At 38.5% G+C, this 19,287-nt stretch overlaps 1 protein-coding gene across 1 annotated transcript in view; it reads right to left on the bottom strand.

The window, feature by feature from the left end:
• LOC122791800 (low-density lipoprotein receptor-related protein 2-like) overlaps positions 1-19,287 on the bottom strand; it is a 1,119,352-nt gene that overhangs the window by 372,650 nt on the left and 727,415 nt on the right. Inside the window, exon 20 of the mRNA XM_044059752.1 lies at positions 5,604-5,782. Within this exon, the coding sequence (XP_043915687.1) occupies positions 5,604-5,782 (179 nt within the window). The remainder of the gene's footprint in view (positions 1-5,603; positions 5,783-19,287) is intronic.

Here is a 19,287-nt window from a genome sequence, read left to right as displayed (position 1 = left end):
AATGGTCACTCCTACAGATCTAATGCACTTCAGGTTTAACAATGTTTTTAACTACTAAACTTTTTCTAAATAGGAAAACAAAACCTCAGTTGGCCAGTGAAGTTTGAGATGGACAGTTATCAATTACTCTGACTTACTTGGATAAAGAATTTTGTAGAACTCTATGCGATATATTCATAGTGTTAAACAGATTATATTTACAATTTTACAAACATGTCCTGAATGTGAAAAAGATCAGTGGCATTCAGTGTCCTAGCCTGACCCGTGTGCAAGAAAACAGGACTTTGTTTCAAACATCCATCTTACAGAAGTGGATATCGGAGCAGAATAGCAAAGATTCTGCTATTTGGCATGATCTCTGATGCTACAAAATAAACGTAAGGACAGTTTTGACAGGTATGGCTGAGCAGGACTGCTTAAACATTCTAGGGAGTGACAGAACAATGCCCTGTGAAAACAGATGGAATACGCCAGGGCTATTCAACAATGTAAAGATACTTGAGAAAATTGACTGCCGATGGCATCAGGAGCTATACAACTAAACTGCTTCTGCCAAAAGCATTAAAGCCTAGCCCGCTCATTTACTGCAGAGTACCAATCCTCAAGTTTGCACCCCTTCTGCATTAAAACCCTACTAAACCTCTTGCAATATTTGTGGTATGTAATTTCCTATAAGCTACAAGACACCTGAAGCAAGCTCTGCTTCAGTCCTGACCGCAAAATGTTTTGTACAGATATTCAGGAATGCCAGTATGGAAATTAATACACTGACAGATTAGCTTCTGTCAATCTGACCCTCTAACACCTTGCACCGGGGGCAGTCGCCCCCTTCATCCCACTTTAGCTACACTTCTGAATAGCATTCTTGATGATCACAACTTAGAGACTTCAAAATGACAATTTTCCAGAATAATTTAACTATTGGCAGAGGAGTGAAAATGCAGCCATCTGCACTACTACCCAAATCCTATGAACAATGAATGTAGAGCCTTGAAAAGCCAAAGGAAGACAGAAAACTGTATTAACCTCATTAACACTGTCCTAGAGGTCAGTTTTTTGAAGCATCAACTGGGACAGAAAAATTGAGAAATAAGAGGAAAGGAAAATACTTGCACAAGAAAAGCTGTTAAGCTTCAAATGCCAATTTGTGTTCATTAAAACAGATCCATGAAAAACAAACTTTGGGCCACTCGGAAAATGTGACTGTGCAAAAATACAAAACCTAGAGATTTTTAAAGGTATAAAGAAACATTAACATGGGAAAGAAAAAGATCTGACATGGCACTATTTATGCAAAGGAGAAAGAAACTAATCAATACAAAAACGCAACTCCAAAGATACTTGGAGAAATACAGGTAAAGGCCCCCAGACATGGAAAATTTCACAATACAAAAAAATAAGGTCAGAAAGGGGGAATGTAGAACAGAAGCAGAAATTAAAGAGATAGAAGCTGAAGTTATAAGATGCCTACACAATGAAGGCTTTAGTGTAGAAAGTCTAATAGGTTATGCCATAGCATGATGGAATAAATCCCCAAATTAGGAAGAAACAGCTAGAACGGGAAGCATATGATCACTTGCCACATGAAAATGCTCGAGCATTCAATAGGAAACCAGTACACAGTTCAGAGTTGAACAGCAAGTAAAGGAGCAGAAAACAGTGGCAACTGGAGTCAATGTTGGAGTGATGGGCCAAATAAGTTCCCATATTTAACAGCAGATGAGACAATGTCTCAGGAAGGTGGTCTGGAAAAGTAAGTAGAATATCCACATTAAACAGAAAGCGAAGAATGTGCCCTCAAGATTCAAAGAAAATGACTAAGGCAAGAGTTGCTTGCTTGATTTAAGAGAGAGACATAGTATGATTAAAGTCAGTAAGACCCAAAATGTTAGAAGTCTGATAAAGCAGTGGAACATAGTAAGCCTATTAACACAAATTCACGTGATTTAACAAGTAAACTGGATATATTACTGTGCAGTTAAAAACAGATGAAGTCTTGCCAAAAAAATACACAGCAATAACGGAAAGGAAGGGAAGAAAAAAATATCTATGCTGTTAAGAGCATAGAAGAGAACAAATACACTCAGATGGGATAAAAGGTGACGTACAGTACCAAAATAGACTAGGATTTATCAAACAATGTCAAAAAACTAAAGATAACAGACCAGGCAGAAAAATAGAAGATATGCCGATATAGGAGTATAAAATAAGCAATTCATTCGCCCAAAATGTTAGTGAATTGGAAAACAAAGGAAAAGCAATGTCACAGACACATTTTGTGGTATCTATGAAAACCCTGCAGAACAAATATGCTGAATGGATAAAAGTAAAATGAATAAGTTCAAATATACAAGATAAAAAATGGGATTAAGTGACTGCCAGAGAAAAACAAAAATTAAGAGAAGCTAAGTGGAAATGCTCCAGGCCCAGCTAAAAGTGCTAAAAGTATTGACATCTTTACAGGAAGATTAAGCCTCGGGTAAGAACTACTTGTGTGCATTCTGAACAGACATCAATATGAAGAACTACTTGTGTGCATTCTGAACAGACAAATGTGGTTAACAGGAACAATACCAAAGACTGAACGTGTAAGCCATCCTAAAAGCTACAGACCAATAGCTTCCCCTCCAACGATGTACAAACTATATACTGGAATTTATGTTGACAATTTACACTCGTTTAGGAGAAAACTCAATGGCAACAGAACAAAAAGGTAACAAGTCATATTGAACAAAGGATTATTTGTTGCTAAATAAAGTCATGGAGAATTGTTAAAAGGGGAACATTTAAGCATGACATGGCTAGATTACAAAAAGCATTTGACAGCATCTTACATTCATGGATAAAGGAATGGATAAAGGAATGCTTACAGATGTACAGGATATATCCTACATTGATCAATTAGTGACCATGTAATAGGGGCAACCCACTTTGCAAATCAACCATGACAAAGGGCAAAATTATCCTTGGGATAAAAAAATCAAAGGGGGAAATTTTAGGGTGATCACCGTTATGCCTTGCCCTTATCCCATTAAGTTAACATAATTGGGTCTTGGTTATGAGTTGGCTCCCAAAAACAAACTTGCTTAAAAATTTCTCATCTACATTTTGTGGAGGACTTATTACACAGTTCATCAGATCAGCTGAAAGCACAAGTGGTTAAAACAGATCTAAAAGTGAGAGCTGGTCTTGATAAATGTGTGAAAGCAACATTTAAAGCAGGAAAGTTTAAGCAAGAAACCTCAACACAGGACAGAAATATGATACAAAGGAACTTGGGCTGGAAAGTACACTTAGTAGCTGATGAAGGCTTGGCAATAAAACACGAACGTAACTCCGCAAGGAATACTTCAGAAGACAAATTAATATGGAAAAGAGCCCTAGCACCCAGTATAAAGTCCAAGCTTAGAATCAAATTGCTCACCCAGTTTTAACTTCCAGCATTTTGGAATGATTTACTATCTCCATAAAGTATTGGATTAGATGGACAGAAAAACAAGGAAAATGCTTCATGCTTATCAAATGATATACAAATAGTGTATACCAAGATTACATTTCCTTTGCTGTGAAGAGAGTATGGGCTTCCTTGAAATTACATGTATAGACTGCATAAATGTACACACACGCACATATATACACATTAACCTCATCAGATCCAAAGTGAAACTTTAAAACATGAGGGGAGGAAGTCTAAGATGACCTCTCTGCTTAGATCAGAAGCATTCAGGTGGCAAGTGGGAATGAAAATCAAACCAGAAGTAAACAAAAATCAAACAATGGAAGGTGCCAAACAAAAAATATAAGGATCAGATGAGAAAGAATAATGTGGAAAAGCTAATGCAAGTAGAGCTCTTAGTACAACCTTATGTTGATCAGGATTTGATGCAGGAATGGTTAAAGAGGAGAGAAACCAAAGGATGAAAAGCTTGATAATGGCAGCCCAGGATAGTGGACTATGTACACACTGGTTTATAAAGTCCATTGAATATGTGGGAGAAACAGACAAATGTAGATTCTGTAAAAGAATTGGAAACAGTTGTACAACTTGCTGCTGGGTGCGATACACTTATGGCAAAGGGCTTGTACATTGAAAGGCACAATAATGTGGCAATACAGTTGCACTGGGATTGTGCAAACATTACAATATAGGAGGAGCTCAGAAGCACTGAAAACATGAACCAGAAGGCATACAGAATAAAGTGCATCTAATGTGGCATCACCCATTTCCAACAATAAGCGGCCACCTAATGATCGCCTACCGCATACATAGCGACACCTAATGATGCTACCAACATAGCGGCCACCTAATGATGCGCCCCGCATCCATAGCGGCCACCTAATGATGCGCCCCGCATCCATAGCGGCCACCTAATGATGCGCCCCGCATCCATAGCGGCCACCTAATCATGCGTCCCGCATACATAGCGACACCTAATGATGCGTCCCGCATACATAGCGACACCTAATGATGCGTCCCGCATACATAGCGACACCTAATGATGCGTCCCGCATACATAGCGACACCTAATGATGCGCCTCGCATACATAGCGACACCTAATGATGCGCCTCGCATACATAGCGACACCTAATGATGCGCCTCGCATACATAGCGACACCTAATGATGCGCCTCGCATACATAGCGACACCTAATGATACACCTAATGATGACATAGCGACACCTAATGATCATACATAGCGACACCTAATGATGCGTCCCGCATACATAGCGACACCTAATGATGCGTCTCGCATACATAGCGGCACCTATGGATTTGTGTCTCGCATACATAGCGACAAGTCATAAAACATCAAGATTTGCAGGCAGAAATTGATACCCACACAATTTCAAACGCAGGAACAATGGGTGTAAAAATCTAGTCATATTTAGATACGCTACAAATACATGCAACTCCATATGAATTGTAGGAGTCAACTCTGGGCATATTGCATTTGCTGTGAAGAACGCTTTGCTAACAAAGATCAAAATACTACTAATTTCCCGAACTTAAATTATATCCCGACTTAGGAATGGGGTCCATTCTCATCATATTAAAAACCTAAGAGTTGAAGAAATTAAACCAAAAAAAATTTTAAAAGCATTTCATTGCCAGATAATCATCTTAGACCTTAGCTATTCTGACTGGGTTAAAGTGAGGTTTACAAAGTGCTGAAAAATGACAGAGGAGCTGCTATGGTGCACTTAAAATTCTAAATGCTCAGTACTTAAATGGACACAAGGGGAGGGGCTGTAACAGACCAGTCTTCGTATTAATCCTGACTTGTGTTCTATAACAAGTCTATGGTCTTCATCTGTTAGATTGTGGCAGAACTTGACTATCTTATTACCAACCTCACGAGAGGCCTACTGCAATAATACTCAACACTACAAGTCTGCATGCCATATATGCAAGCAGGATAGTATAATACTACGGATGAATAAAAACAAAGACATTAAATATGATGCTTTTATAATTAACAAAAAGTAACACATTTTGCAAATGCACTGGATTTTACTGCATGATTGGAAGACTACTTACAAAGCACAAAATGATTTACCACAAGTCAGAAACAGTACATTAACACTGCTACTCCTGTACTTACAGGTCCAACAGGCGTCTGATGACAAGAGTGTGAACATCGCTTGTTACATTTCTGGCTACATTTTCCATCTTCATCAGATCCATCTTCACAGTTTATCATCTTGTTGCAAACCATGCTGATATTGATACACTGTAATGTTCCACACTGAAATTCATAGCTCAGACATTCTTTTGTTTCACCTGCAAAGGTATAAGCTTCAGTAAGATTTTAAATAACTACAAATTTTTGACAGGCAAAATTTTACTGCATACAAATTTCTCTAGAAAGCCATGGACTGTGCTGAACCATACACCCAACACTACTGTTGGGCATGCAGTGTATCTAAGATAGATTTTGTAGCAGACTGTCATGCAAAAGGAGAGAATAGAATGACAAAATCCCATAATGGAGGTTGTGAAAAGTCTAAATGCATGAAGAGGTCTTATCACTGTAGCATACACTTAAAACATACTGTACAAAGGATTATTAGACCTGTGTATCAATTGCGGCTATTACTGTGTTCTATAGCACTGTCACTAGATAGGCAGGAAGTTCAATTCTCAGTGAACGTGCATCTGGCTTCAATGTCAATGCATATAGCTTCCTGAACAGACCTACTGTATCAATTTCCACTCGTGGAAATATTTATGGGTGATAGCAAACATCTTACAAGAGGATGACTGCTCATGGACTAAAATTAAATGTCAAGAAATGCATTATAGTACCTTTTGGGAAAACTGTCACCCAGGCAAAGTTGAACCATTAGTCAGGGATCTGGAATTCTCTCTCTCTACATAGATATATATATATATATATATATATATATATATATATATATATATATATATATATATATATATATATATATATATAGGTTCGAGTATAGGTTCATATATAGGCTATCTGCACACATATATATACACATAGTATAGTATATATACACACACCCCTTTAGTATGGGGAACTATACCCATTATTTTGCTATGCCTCTATCGATATATACACACTTAGGTAATCCTGGGGTATATCTATATATCTCCCATCCATTGGTCAAGATTTCTCTTGAACAAGGCCAGCGAGGTGCTCTGCCTCACATATACCGGGATTTGCTGCAAATATATATAATGTATATATATATATATATATATTTATACACACACACACACATATATATATTCCATAGGGGGAAAAGTTGGAATGCCCACAAAGGCTCTGTCAGGAGAATCCAGGGTATAAACGTATTGTCCTATATGGGTCACCTTAGAGCACCATCTAAAATGTTTCCTACAGGTTAGAGGTGACCTATATGCCTAGTCTAAAAGCTATCTTCAGATCCAGGTCTGATGGACCTTTGACACCAACACAATTAGAACCATTACACCAGAGGATTTAAAATTTTGCTTGACATGTTGGCAAGAGATGTCCGAGGTTACCCATGCTCTGGAACTGGTTCCACCAATCCATGTGAAACAGTCTATTCTTAATGCTACTTGAGCTTAACCAACCCCCCCCCCACCCAAATAGCCTCTACAAACTTCCCAACATGCTCAACATACCCATGAAACTTAGGTACACAATTGAGAAAGGTCCTGGTGGTTAGCCTGGTGTATACCCAATAACCTAAGAATCTTTCACTTATTAACTTGGACCATTACTGATGAGGCATAACCAAATTTGGTATGCTGCTAAGTGGTCTCTATGCCTTGTCATCTAATCTACATACCTCTGAGAGGCCGCCACAAATTCAGTATCAAGTCAAAAAAAGGAAGAGAATTAGTCAATTCTGCAAAAGTACAGCAAATCTCTACTACTGATTTCTATGTAGACAGTACAAAATTAACTTGGAGTTGAAATCATTGAGGCAATATGTAAAACAGTACAACTTCCTGCACACACACAGCTTGCTCTGTTCCTGGTCACTTCACACTATCAGGTAAAACTGCAGAATTCCACTGAGTAGATAATCCTTGAAACAGATACTTAAATGAAACAGAATAAAGCTGGTGCTTATCGCAAGAAATACAAACCCTCGGAGTGAAGCTTCCAACTTCATTATATCAGGTGGTTTTCATTTAAATTTAGACTATTCAAGTTAGATGTTGCAGCAAATCCATCTCCACTAGTGGGTAAAAATCATTCCTCTCACCAAGTCTGCATAAAAGCAGTCTATAGGACATCCAGGATATGAATATTTTTTCCTGCTGTCTTCCTAAGGGTCGGAAAGACAATGGCTCAAGCTGAATTCTATATGCTAATTAAGCAAAAACACTACTGTAACCAACGTCCACTTTCAAAAGTCATAGTCCGCAAACAATTCATAAAACTGTCACAAAAACAGTAGAGTCAGCATATAAACTTACCCCTTCAGGTATCACAGTCCTGCAACAGGTGTTGCACAGCAAAGGATGCAACCTCAGATACAAATTTTAACTATATGTGACAAACCAAAATGTTGCCAGCCCAGCTAGCTGGAATTTTGTAAATCAATTCTATGCCATTTGTGAATATTAATAGGATTTTTATAGAAATGCAACAGAAGGAAATACCGCCAACCCAGCTATATGAAATTCTGTAAATCATACATCATTTGTGAATATCAACACGATTCATATACTTGTCTTACAAATGTATTATGTGTATATTAAACTACTGGTGCAGAAGTGTGTTGAACAGGGTTTGTACAATACTGAGCTTCAAGGATGTGTCCACAGTATATACATTTCCGTTCTTTTCCAGTAGGGTAAAATATATACCTGTGCAAATGTACGTTTTAATAGAAGTTGGAACATACAGAGTTAACTTGCAAAACTTCAAGAAAACAAGTTGAAATTAGTGTTTTACAATTGTTTTATCTCTTTCAGTTCAACAGCAGACAATATCTAGAACTAAAAGTTTTTGTAGTCTGGAAACAGAACTACTAGGTTTCAAACGTAAACGCATTTTTGTTTTACGACTTCACAAGTTCTGCAAACTTCTGAGATGTACAAATTCTGTTTGTATCTGTTTAGCCTGGGAACTGAAGTCAGGTGACAAAGTGATGTCATCCAAGCTAACCCAGCAGCCATGTTTATTAAAGAACTCACTTACAGACTGGGCATTTTGTATCTCGTCTTGGACTGAGAAACATCTACTGCCTGCGTGTTGTCTGTAAAACAAGACTTTGGGCATAGCATCTCAGATACAGATAGGAATATATAAAGATTAGCTTAGATCTGTATTTGAGACTCTCTTGCAATGTTTTAAAATATTTCCTGTGATTTTGAACTCTGAAGCAACTGTTTTGAGTATTGTCTTGTTTTTATTCATATATTTAAACCCATCTTTGTGGCAGATATTTGAGACGTATATTTAAGCTTAGAATACTCGCATATTTCTTGACACTGTACATGCCACTCCTAAACAGCCTTGCAAGTCTTGGTCAAAACTACCATTTGGATTAACAGTAACATTACACAGTAGGATTGGATACCCTTTGTAAGGGGCCTTATAGTAGCTTATAAGTAAGGGTGGCTGGTGGCAGCTGGTACAACTTTATAGTCTGGCAGAAGGGGGCATCGCTAGTAAACCTGTGCCAGCCTTCCCCAGGTGTGTCAGCTACTTGCACAGGGATATGAAGCACTGGTGGGACAGAGGGTGCTGGAGGTCTTAGATTGGGCACTTGGCTGAGATCTTAACCCTATAGCTGTGCCAGTGGGGAGTCTTATTGGGGATCTGGAGAAAGGGATAAACCAGCTCCAGACTGATCTGTGCACCCTTAAGGGAAATTGTGCTTCACTGTGTATGCCCCTCAGTGTTGCCAGTGGTGAGGATTGAGGCTCCTTGAATACTGGGGCCAGTGTAGGGGCATCAACATAAAACATGCCTCAACTTCTTACATTAAGAAATCCAGACAAAGCTTAAATTGGAGGGGCTCTAATTTTCTAGAACAGGATTTGTGTTAACATGCATTTTCTAAAGGATATGAAAAACTCAAATGCTGATTTTAATAACTTAAATCAGCATGGATTTGCCAGAAAAACAACTTTAGGAACACCATATCAGAGTCAAAAATCCAAACAGATGAGATGTATGCTTAGAAACTGCAGATTTTTTATAAGGCAGGAAATAACTTGTGGGGCTCATAAAAACTAGTTATAAAACAAAGCTCAAGCCCCAGGATGGTACTGGAATCAAAGGTGGATTGCATGTGCTTCAAGTATCAACATTCATTGCCTGGATCAGTGCTCAAGATAAGCCAAACCATCCACACACTATCACTGGAGAAATTAAACCTACTTGGGGTCTACGTCAGTTTCTAATACCATGATGGGAATGGACTCCCTAAGTATTAAAATTCATGACATTAGTATTGTTTTGCTCTTTAATGGTGGTCAAAAGTCCTTTTCGCAGATGCAGACAATGTGTCCAGAACTGATTACTCCTGCAATTCATATGGAGTTACATGCATCAGTAACTTATCTAAATATGACTGAATTTAGTACGAGACTCATTGTTCCTGCTACTACTGAACTGTTTGGATATCCTCCTTCCATATTGCCCTCATTTGCCTGCAAACCCTGGTATTTTATGACTCTCTCTGCAAGACACTAATTAGGTGCAGCAATTTCAATGACCAATACAACTTCTCTTTTCTTGAACTATATCTGGTTTTCTTGCATCTATTTTTTGAACTGTTGGCAATGGGTGATTTGTGGCTCATGTTTCCAGCACTTCTCAGCTACTTAATTATGTTTTTATAATCCCCAATGCAACATTTTTGCCACATTATGCCTTTCAGTACAGAGGCCTTCCTCCATTAGTGCGTCACACCCAGCAACAGGATGTGCAATAGTTTCCAATTCTTTTTACAAAACCTGCATTTGTCTCTAAAACGTGTTTAATGGACTTTGAAAACTAAAGTCCACTATCCTGGGCTACTGGTACTAACCTCATCTATTCCTGCATTGGATCCTGATCAACCAGGTTGTTTCAGGAGTTTTCTGTATCTGCAAATATGCATTTTACATTTCTTGTCTTCTCATCTGACCCCTCACCTTGTAGTCTCAGTTTTTGGTACATTGTTTCTGCCTGATTTTAATCTACTTTTGGGATGATTTCCATTCCATCTTGGCACAGACATGCTTCTGCTAAACTAAGCAAGAAGTACTCCCTCTTTCTTATGTTTTAAAACTTTACAATGTTTGGACCTTGTGAGGTCAGCAGATATGTAGGCAGTCCTGTGACTGCAAAGCTATGCAAATTAAATTTGAAAAGGCCCATACCTCCTTCAGACCGGAGTATATTAATTATTGGTATACACAGATTTTTATACATTCGTTGAGCATGAAGCATTTTCTGTCCAACAGCTCCAATACCTTTTTTGGGGGCCAGTCACCCCAAAACCAAGTTAGAACACTGAGGCAAATTGATTTATAGCTTGGATTTTGCTCATAGATGTCAGGACTGTTTTCATTATTAATTTTAGTCTAAATTATTCCCTATTAAGATTTATTTGCATTTGTTCACATTGTCGATCGAATTCCCACTTATCCACACCCTCTTGCTCATGTTCTTTCACATTCCTGTCCCAGACGGAACATTTTCTTGGTGCTGCAGCTTTCCTGCTTTAAACATTGCTTTTGCACATTTACCCAGACCAAATGATATTATCCAAGAGAATTTTGACTACTTGCAGTTATGCTTTCAGTTCATCTGATAAGCTATACAGTTTTAAATCGTCCACAAAAAGATGAGAAGTCTTTACAGTGTTTTCTGGGAGCCAGATTACCATGACCTAATCTGTTAAGTAGTCAGCTTAATGTGTTAAAGGCAGGAGCAGCTATGACGGTCTCCCTGGAATATCCCCCTTTGAACTTATATCCCAGGGATAATTTGACCTTCATAAGGAATTGGCTGTAAAGTGGCTTGCCATTGTTTCATTGCCACTGTAATGTGCTCTATAAATGCAGGGTGTCTTGTACATTTGTGAGCTCTCTACCATGAATGTGGGATGCTTTCAAATGCTTTTTTGTAGTCTATCCATGCCATACTTAGATCCCTCCCCTTTTTACAATTCTCCAAAGAACGATGCTTTGTTCTATATGACTTGTTACCCTTTTGTTATATTGCCATGATAGAGTTTTCTCCTAAATACCACTGCACCAATTTCAGTATATAGTTTATACATTGTCAAGACAAGTTATTGTTTATAGTTTTTAGCATAGCTTGAGGGTTCACTCGAGTATTTTATTTCCTGTTAACCAAGTTGCCATCTGTTCGGGGTGCACATAGTTCTTAGTTGTGGCTAAATCTTCAGTTAAAGATGTTACTTTTAGCTAGAAGTTGGGTACTGCATCTGGGCCAGGGGTGTTCAGTTAGGAGCTTTTTTTTAATTTTAGTTCAATTTCTCTGGCTGTTACTTCCTCCAACTTCCTCTCTTGTACATTTGAACTTTATTATTTTATGTCTATCCATTCATCATCTTCTACAGGATCTTCACAGATACTTCTGCAAGATGAGTCTTTTTGGTTGTTTCTTTTTCTTTTGCCTTATTTCCCCAATTCTCAAACTTTTGGGTCAAATTGCTTTTGTACTTTTCCTTTACATTATCTGCATTTCTTCTATTTTTATGCCTATGCTGATATCTTCAATTTACAGTCATATGATAAATCCTGATCGGTTCAGATACCACACATTGCTTTTATCACTTCTCTTTCCAAGTATTTTGCTGACCTGCTCCCCCTTCTGTACTATAATTGCTTTATAATTCTCTATTCAATATCACCATCACGGCATCTGATATCGCTCCATCCTTTTCCTTACTGTCTTGTGTTTTTGTGTTAAGACTCATTTAGCTGCACAGTAATATATTCTCTTATATTGCACACATTTCTATGGAGTCTTGATTGGTATTCATTTTTATCAAACATTTTGGGTTTTGACTTTGTGGTCTATTTCCTTGATTGATCTTAATACATCAATCTCTTAAAATGAAACCGCTTTTTCCTTGGATCATTTTCTAAGCTAAGGGCACTGTTTCTTGTGGGCATTCTACAGAAAGTTTCAGAACATCTTTCTGCGCCATATTCTCTTCAGCTTCATCCTGTATCAGTTGGTTTCATATGGGAACTTACTGGCCTATCACTCTACACTGACTGCACCAGAGTTGTCAGTCTCCTGTTCTCTCCCTTGCTGTACAAAGTCCAACTGAACTTTTGTACTAGTTTCCCACTGAAAGCTCCAATGTAAGTTTCATACAGTAACTGGTTACATTGTTCCCACTCCACTGATTTCTCCTTAAAGTCAGAATTCACCATTCTATCATGCTGTGACACAAGAGGTACATTTTCTACACCAAATCCCTCACTCTGCAGGTAATCCATAATTTTTTAACTTCCAGACCCAATCCTTTTTCTGCTTTTCCTGTTTTTTTGTATTGTGAAATTTTCCATATCCAGGTGCCTTTGCTTATTTTTCTTGAAATATCTATTTTGTTTTCTCCTTTGCATAAATTTTGCTCCATATTAAATCTTTCACGTCCACATTTCTTCAGATGTTTTACTCCTCCAGTTTCTCCTTGCTTGGGGGACCCATTATTCCATCATGCTGTGACAACCTGTGCTGTAGACTTTCTACACCAAATCCTTTCACTTTGTGGGTAATTCCATAACTTCAGCTTTTTTTTTAATGTTTAATCTGTTCTACGTTCCCCTTTGTGAAATTTTGTATTATGAAATATTTCATACCTGGTCCTTTATATTTGGCGCTGCTTTTTTATACCAATTTGGTTTTCTCTTTTGCATAAATATCGCAGTATGCCAGATTTTCCCCTTTCCATTTTTTTATACCTTTCAAAAATCTAAATTTTTCTTTATATTTTCATACTTCCTCAGGTGCTTCTTTTGCCAAACAGCCCAAGGTTTCTTGGTCTATATAATGTTCATGAATCTGTTGCATTAATGAACATAAGTGTGCATTTGAAGCTTTTGACAGTCTTGTGCAAGTATTTTTCTAACTTATCTTTTTGTACATCTGTCTGGAAATTCTGGGCTTATTGCATAATAGTAATGCATAATTTCTTTATCCTCAATAGTCCAATAACCGACTTCTTTTTTAGCATGGCTGCTTTTGTGGACTACTTTCTACAATGAGACGGGGGCAATCCTCTGCCAGCATAGCCAACCCCATTGTAGAAATGTCAGTTTTAAGGATTCTAGTGTCATTTTTTCCCAGTCATAGCACCAGTGGCGCCCTACCAGGATGGGGCACTATATCCTGGGACTTATGTACCTAGCTGTCTTATTTTAACCTACTTCTGTGTATATAATAGTTTATACATCAGTATCTTGTCTTATTTTAACCTACTTCTGTGTATATAATAGTTTATACATCAGTATCTTGATGAGATTTTATAAAAACAGTGTCCACCTCTGTGAAGGTACTCACCAAAACTTTGGGATGAATTAAATTCCAGCAGTAGTATTCTCCTTTGTTTTTTCTTGTATTACTACTTGTCAGCAGTCAAAGTCCACAAGCTAAGTAACGACTGCTCCAACCACGAACCAGTCAGTAAAGAAAAAAAATGAGCAAAATTGAAATCCCCCCAGCTAACAAAGTGGGTGGTATTGAAATATTAGACTTTTTACATTGAACGCATGGTTCAGATGAGTGAAGATGGTGTGCATACCCTTATCTCTAAGAAGAAAGTCTCTGGGGTTAGAGGTTAGAATTTTGACATGCTAATGACAAATGCTATTGAAGTATTTTTTGGTCAAGCATCCTGTCACACCCATTCTCCAATTGCTGAAGATACATATATACCCCCCCCCCATGTGTCAGTGTTGAGTAAGGGGTGGGCCACAGAACCCCCATCGATTTATGTTGAGGACTTATGACCTATACTTGAGACTGCTGAGACTGTTTTGAAAGACTCAAAGGATTTTTTTTAATTTGTTTCAAGCTGCACATGGTCTACATGTTGAGTCAATATTTATGACCATAGATGGTACTTTGTTCACATCTGAATCCAATAAATGGGTGTTGAGAATGTAGTCTTTTAATGGACAGCCACCATGTGACAACTGACCAGATAGATTTGGTTTGTGCATTGCTAGACTAGATTCTCAGTAATGTGTTTGTAATAAATGGGGAACACTTTCCCAAGAAGGTTGGTCCTAGCAATGGGCACAGCTTGCACCAACAGCTATACCAGCCTTGCATTGGTAAAGTGGGAAAATGATTTCATGTTTAGGAACAATTTTTGCAGTTCTGTCAGACATTGTGAAAATTTTTATTTTTTAGAAAGGGCCTGTTGAGTTGGACAGATTTTTAGAAGGACCTCACTTCACTACATCCTCTCAAGTTCACATGTGTAAATTCTAAAGAATGTCAATTTCTTAGATGTCTTTGTTAGTAGGGGTCCCAGAGGGAGTTTTAAGACTGCTATATACAAGATGGATAGTAAAAAGAACACACTGTTGCATAAGACGAGTATGCATCCCCAACATGTCCCACGTAATGCGGCGAGAGAACAAGTGTTGAGGACAATGAGACTACATAATGTTGAACAGACTCAGATGCCATGGAGGGGTTGAATCATAACTTTACAGAGAGGTTATAGTAAGAGTGCTGTATCCAAGAGTTATGGCCTGAAAGAGATAGGACTGGTACACCCTATTTCTGATTATAGGTCTACACATGTAGAGATCAAATTAGGATGACACTTGCATATTCTAGTAATGTCAGTGAATTGTGACAATAATAAATATTGGGGTATTTTACATTCTGATGAAGGCATTAGTAGAGCAAAAGGAGAAACCTAGTTTACCTTCAGGAATAGTCTGTCATTAAAAGGCAGCAGTGTTATAAGAACACGAGGGATGTTTATTTACCACAAACAAACCATGAGGGGACTTTTCCCTGCAAGTGTAAAGCATGTAATTTTACTCACACTGGAGGTAGATTTGAGAATCCCACATGAGGGTCTGTAGTAGATACACCTTTCTATGCAGACTGTCTGACCAAAGACTTGGTATATTTTGCCTATGGCAAAGTATACTTTGAATATTACACAGGGAAGTTTATTTTTTCTGTAAAGTGTCTCGCTGTAGGTGACATAACAGTACCTCCCATCTAATCTGGTAGCCTTTCCCAAAACAGCATACTAAAATATCATAGTCTCAAGTCCCTGTACTGTTTTTTTCCATACTAGCCTGTGTATTATTAGGAAGCTGGCCATTAACTTTACCTAACCTGCCAACTCTCACAGTAACAGGCTTCAAGCACAAAAAAAATACTGCCGCTTAACAGCAGTCTCTGTACTTACATCTAACAGGCCTTAAGACCTGGCAAACTCCTGACGGGTGTATCCCCGCTTCGCTCGGGCTCGCTCCACACCCCACCCTGCCCCCTAATCCCACCCGCCCCTGCTGTCTCTACATTTATCAGGCTAACAAACCCATCCCACCTAACTCAGAACCAATTACAGCCCTCCTACAACAGAATACATCTCCTCCCCAAATCCCGGCCATCTACCAATACCTTAACAGGCTTTCCTAACTCTCCCCCCCCACACTTAATTTAGCCTCCCTTTATATAACCATGTGTAAAATAATGAACCTTATTGTCCCACTTTTAGCTCTACTCTTATTTATTCCTTACTTCTTATCGAGGTATGAAAATCAAACTCTATTGGGTATTCACTTCCCCAATGGTCATACCTACAACTACATAAATCTTCCCTCTTTCGATTTCTTCCATTAACTACTAACCTCAGCAACGCCAAAATACTTTAAAAATGTGCACCTTCAACTCAACGATACCCAAAGCAACCACTACTAAATCTGGGTCTAAAAGATACTATGCAAATTACTTAGACTTATAGTTCATCTGAAAAAATGTATTGCAAAAGATGGGGATATACATCCCAACCACGGGACCAGCCATTAACCTAGACACACTGTTACTCCTAAAATCAGTTTCTAGATCTTCCAACTCTCTCTTCCCGGCCTTTCCATCTTAACCTAAGAGTAACCAGCACTCAGAGTTCATAATCACGCTCCTACCCTAGCCATGCATCTCCCAGACATTATGTGTCTACTCGGAAGGCGTGGCTTAAACCCAGCCAAAGGATGAAGAGATTCTTCCACCTGGGTATAATATACTGAAGGTTGATCGGATAAAAAGGGGTGGTGGAATAGCGGTAATGTTTAAAACACACTGAATATCATCTTGAATCCATTGCAACCTCCCAAGGGTCTCCAATATGGAACTAATTGCGCTAAAATTTGCCTAAATAACCATAAAACTATCAATCTCGATTGTAGTTTATATCCCCGGGAAAAATGTAGAAACCCTGGAACTAACCTTAAGTTGGTTAGCCATGAATTACCCCCAAGAAACAATCATACTGGGCGATTTCAACATTGACTGGTCCCAGTTCTCTGACCAGACAAATCCCCTACCTATCAACCTACATGGCTACTCCCAAAATATTACATCTCCCACTAGAATTGGAAATACTAGGCAAAAAGAAAGCACTATCAACTGGATTCTTACCAATAAAGATTCACAAAATTATACTACAGAGACCCTCCCCAATGATCTTAGTGACCACCTTATCACTTTCATTATGAAACATAAATTGATGTTCACAAGACCTCCTATCTATAGACTAGTTAGAAATAAGAAGAAATTCCTCCCAGTGCAATTCCTAGACGAACTCAAATCGTGTAACTGGTCCATGTTAAAAACACTTCCCCTAGACGAGAGTGTGGATTACTTCAATGATACATTCCTAAAGATACTAGACACTCATGCACCAAATCGTCTTATCAGATCAAAGATTCGCGTAGCACCTTGGCTAACCAAAGAAACTAAATTGAAAATTAAGCACAGAGACAAGGCATGGGATAAGTGAACACGAAAGCACCCTAGATCGCATTATATTTCAACAATTTAGAAATTCTACAAAATCCAATATCACTCAGGATAAAAAGAACTATTAATGCCACCTCCAGGACAAACATCAGAATAACTCAAAGCTGTTCTGGGCAGGTTTTAACAACCTCCTTCATTCTGGGAAGCCTACCACCCCTACCCCCGTGAAACTTACTGGTAAAGATCCTGAAGAAATAGCAAATGCGTTCAACTCTTTTTTTACAGCTTGATCCAGTCCCTAGCCAGTCAGTTACCTTCTTCTTCCTCCTCCATAATCAATGCTATTAGTAAATCTCCACCTGCCTTTAATCTTCAACCAATATCCACCTCCTAATATTAGAAGCCTACTGAAGAAACTTAAACCATCCGGCCATCGGCTGATCGTCTTCCGGCCGAATACTTACAAATAGCATCTGATGTTATAGCCTATCCTATCTCAATCTTGATAAACAGAACCATTACAAATTCCCTCTCTTTGGAAAATATCATATGTCATCCCACTTCATAAGGGTGGCTCCTCCACGGAAATTTCAAACTTTAGACCTATAGCAATACTGTCCCCAATAGCAAAAATAATGGAAAGGTGTGTTCACAAGCAACTCCTATACTATCTCACCCAAAACAATCTTTGTCCAAACCCAACATGGCTTTCCATCACAGTACAAACCGCCCTCCTCTCCTTTGTTGACTCAGTCAGCTGTAACTGTAATAACAAACTTGTACTTCTGCTCTCTTTCTTGACCTGTCAAAAGCCTTTGACATGGTCAACCATCAACAATTGCTTCACACCCTCGAAACACTTCACCTTGACAACTCAGCCCTAAGCTGGTTTAACGCTTACCTCTCAGGTAGACAACAAGCAATCCAGTGGCAAAGCAAGCTATCTCACTTATTACCCAACACCATAGGTGTACCACAAGGCTCTATACTTGGTCCCCTTTTTTTCTCGGTATTCATAAATGATCTCTTTAGTCATCCCCAAAGCCACCTGCATTCAATATGCAGATGACTCCACACTGATCTGCTCTGACATCTCTCTCCATAATCTCCAAGTAGCCACCCAAAACTGCTTTGCTGCGGTTGAAAAATGGTTCACAGAACGGAAACTTATCCTGAATCCAACAAAAACCAACTTACTATTAATTTTCCCCTCCTCAACCACTTCCTTAGGGCAACACCCCTCTCATTAATAAAATGACCTTCTATGTTCAGTCCACTAATGGCACCATCATAGAGCCTGTTACCAACACCAAACTACTAGGCGTCATTATAGATCACAAACTCAAATTCGACTTGCATATCAGTCAAACAAAGACAGCAAACAAGAAACTTGGTTCCATGTACAGAATTAAAAACTTTTAACTCCCAACACCAAACTAACCATAGCACGGACACACCTCCTCTCCTCTCTGATATATGCCTCTCCAGTACTTTCCTTCCTAAATAAAACAGAGCTTAATAAACTCTCTATCACTTACAACCATATTGCCAAATTTGTTACAGGTGAACCGTATCGTACTCACCACTGTATTAACCTAAAGAAACTTGACTGGTTAGAACTCCCCAATCTTCTCAAACTTAACCAACTTACAGAAGCATTCAAAATAATTAAAGAACCAGAAAACCCCTCACTGAACCAACTCTTTAACCTACACCAATCTTAGCTGCCTCCGATCTTCACATAGTGTCCTGATACAAACTATCAATCTAACAACTTAGGTGGAGACGCTCTATATGCCAACTCCATTGGAAAACTATGGAATTCCCTTCCTAATAACCTAAAACTAAC

The sequence above is a fragment of the Protopterus annectens genome, chromosome 17.part0 (assembly GCF_019279795.1).
Source record: "Protopterus annectens isolate FY-2018-M chromosome 17.part0, PAN1.0, whole genome shotgun sequence".
NCBI lineage: Eukaryota > Metazoa > Chordata > Ceratodontiformes > Protopteridae > Protopterus > Protopterus annectens.
Note: the sequence above shows the minus strand (reverse complement) of the source record. Positions and strands in the feature narration are given on the sequence as shown.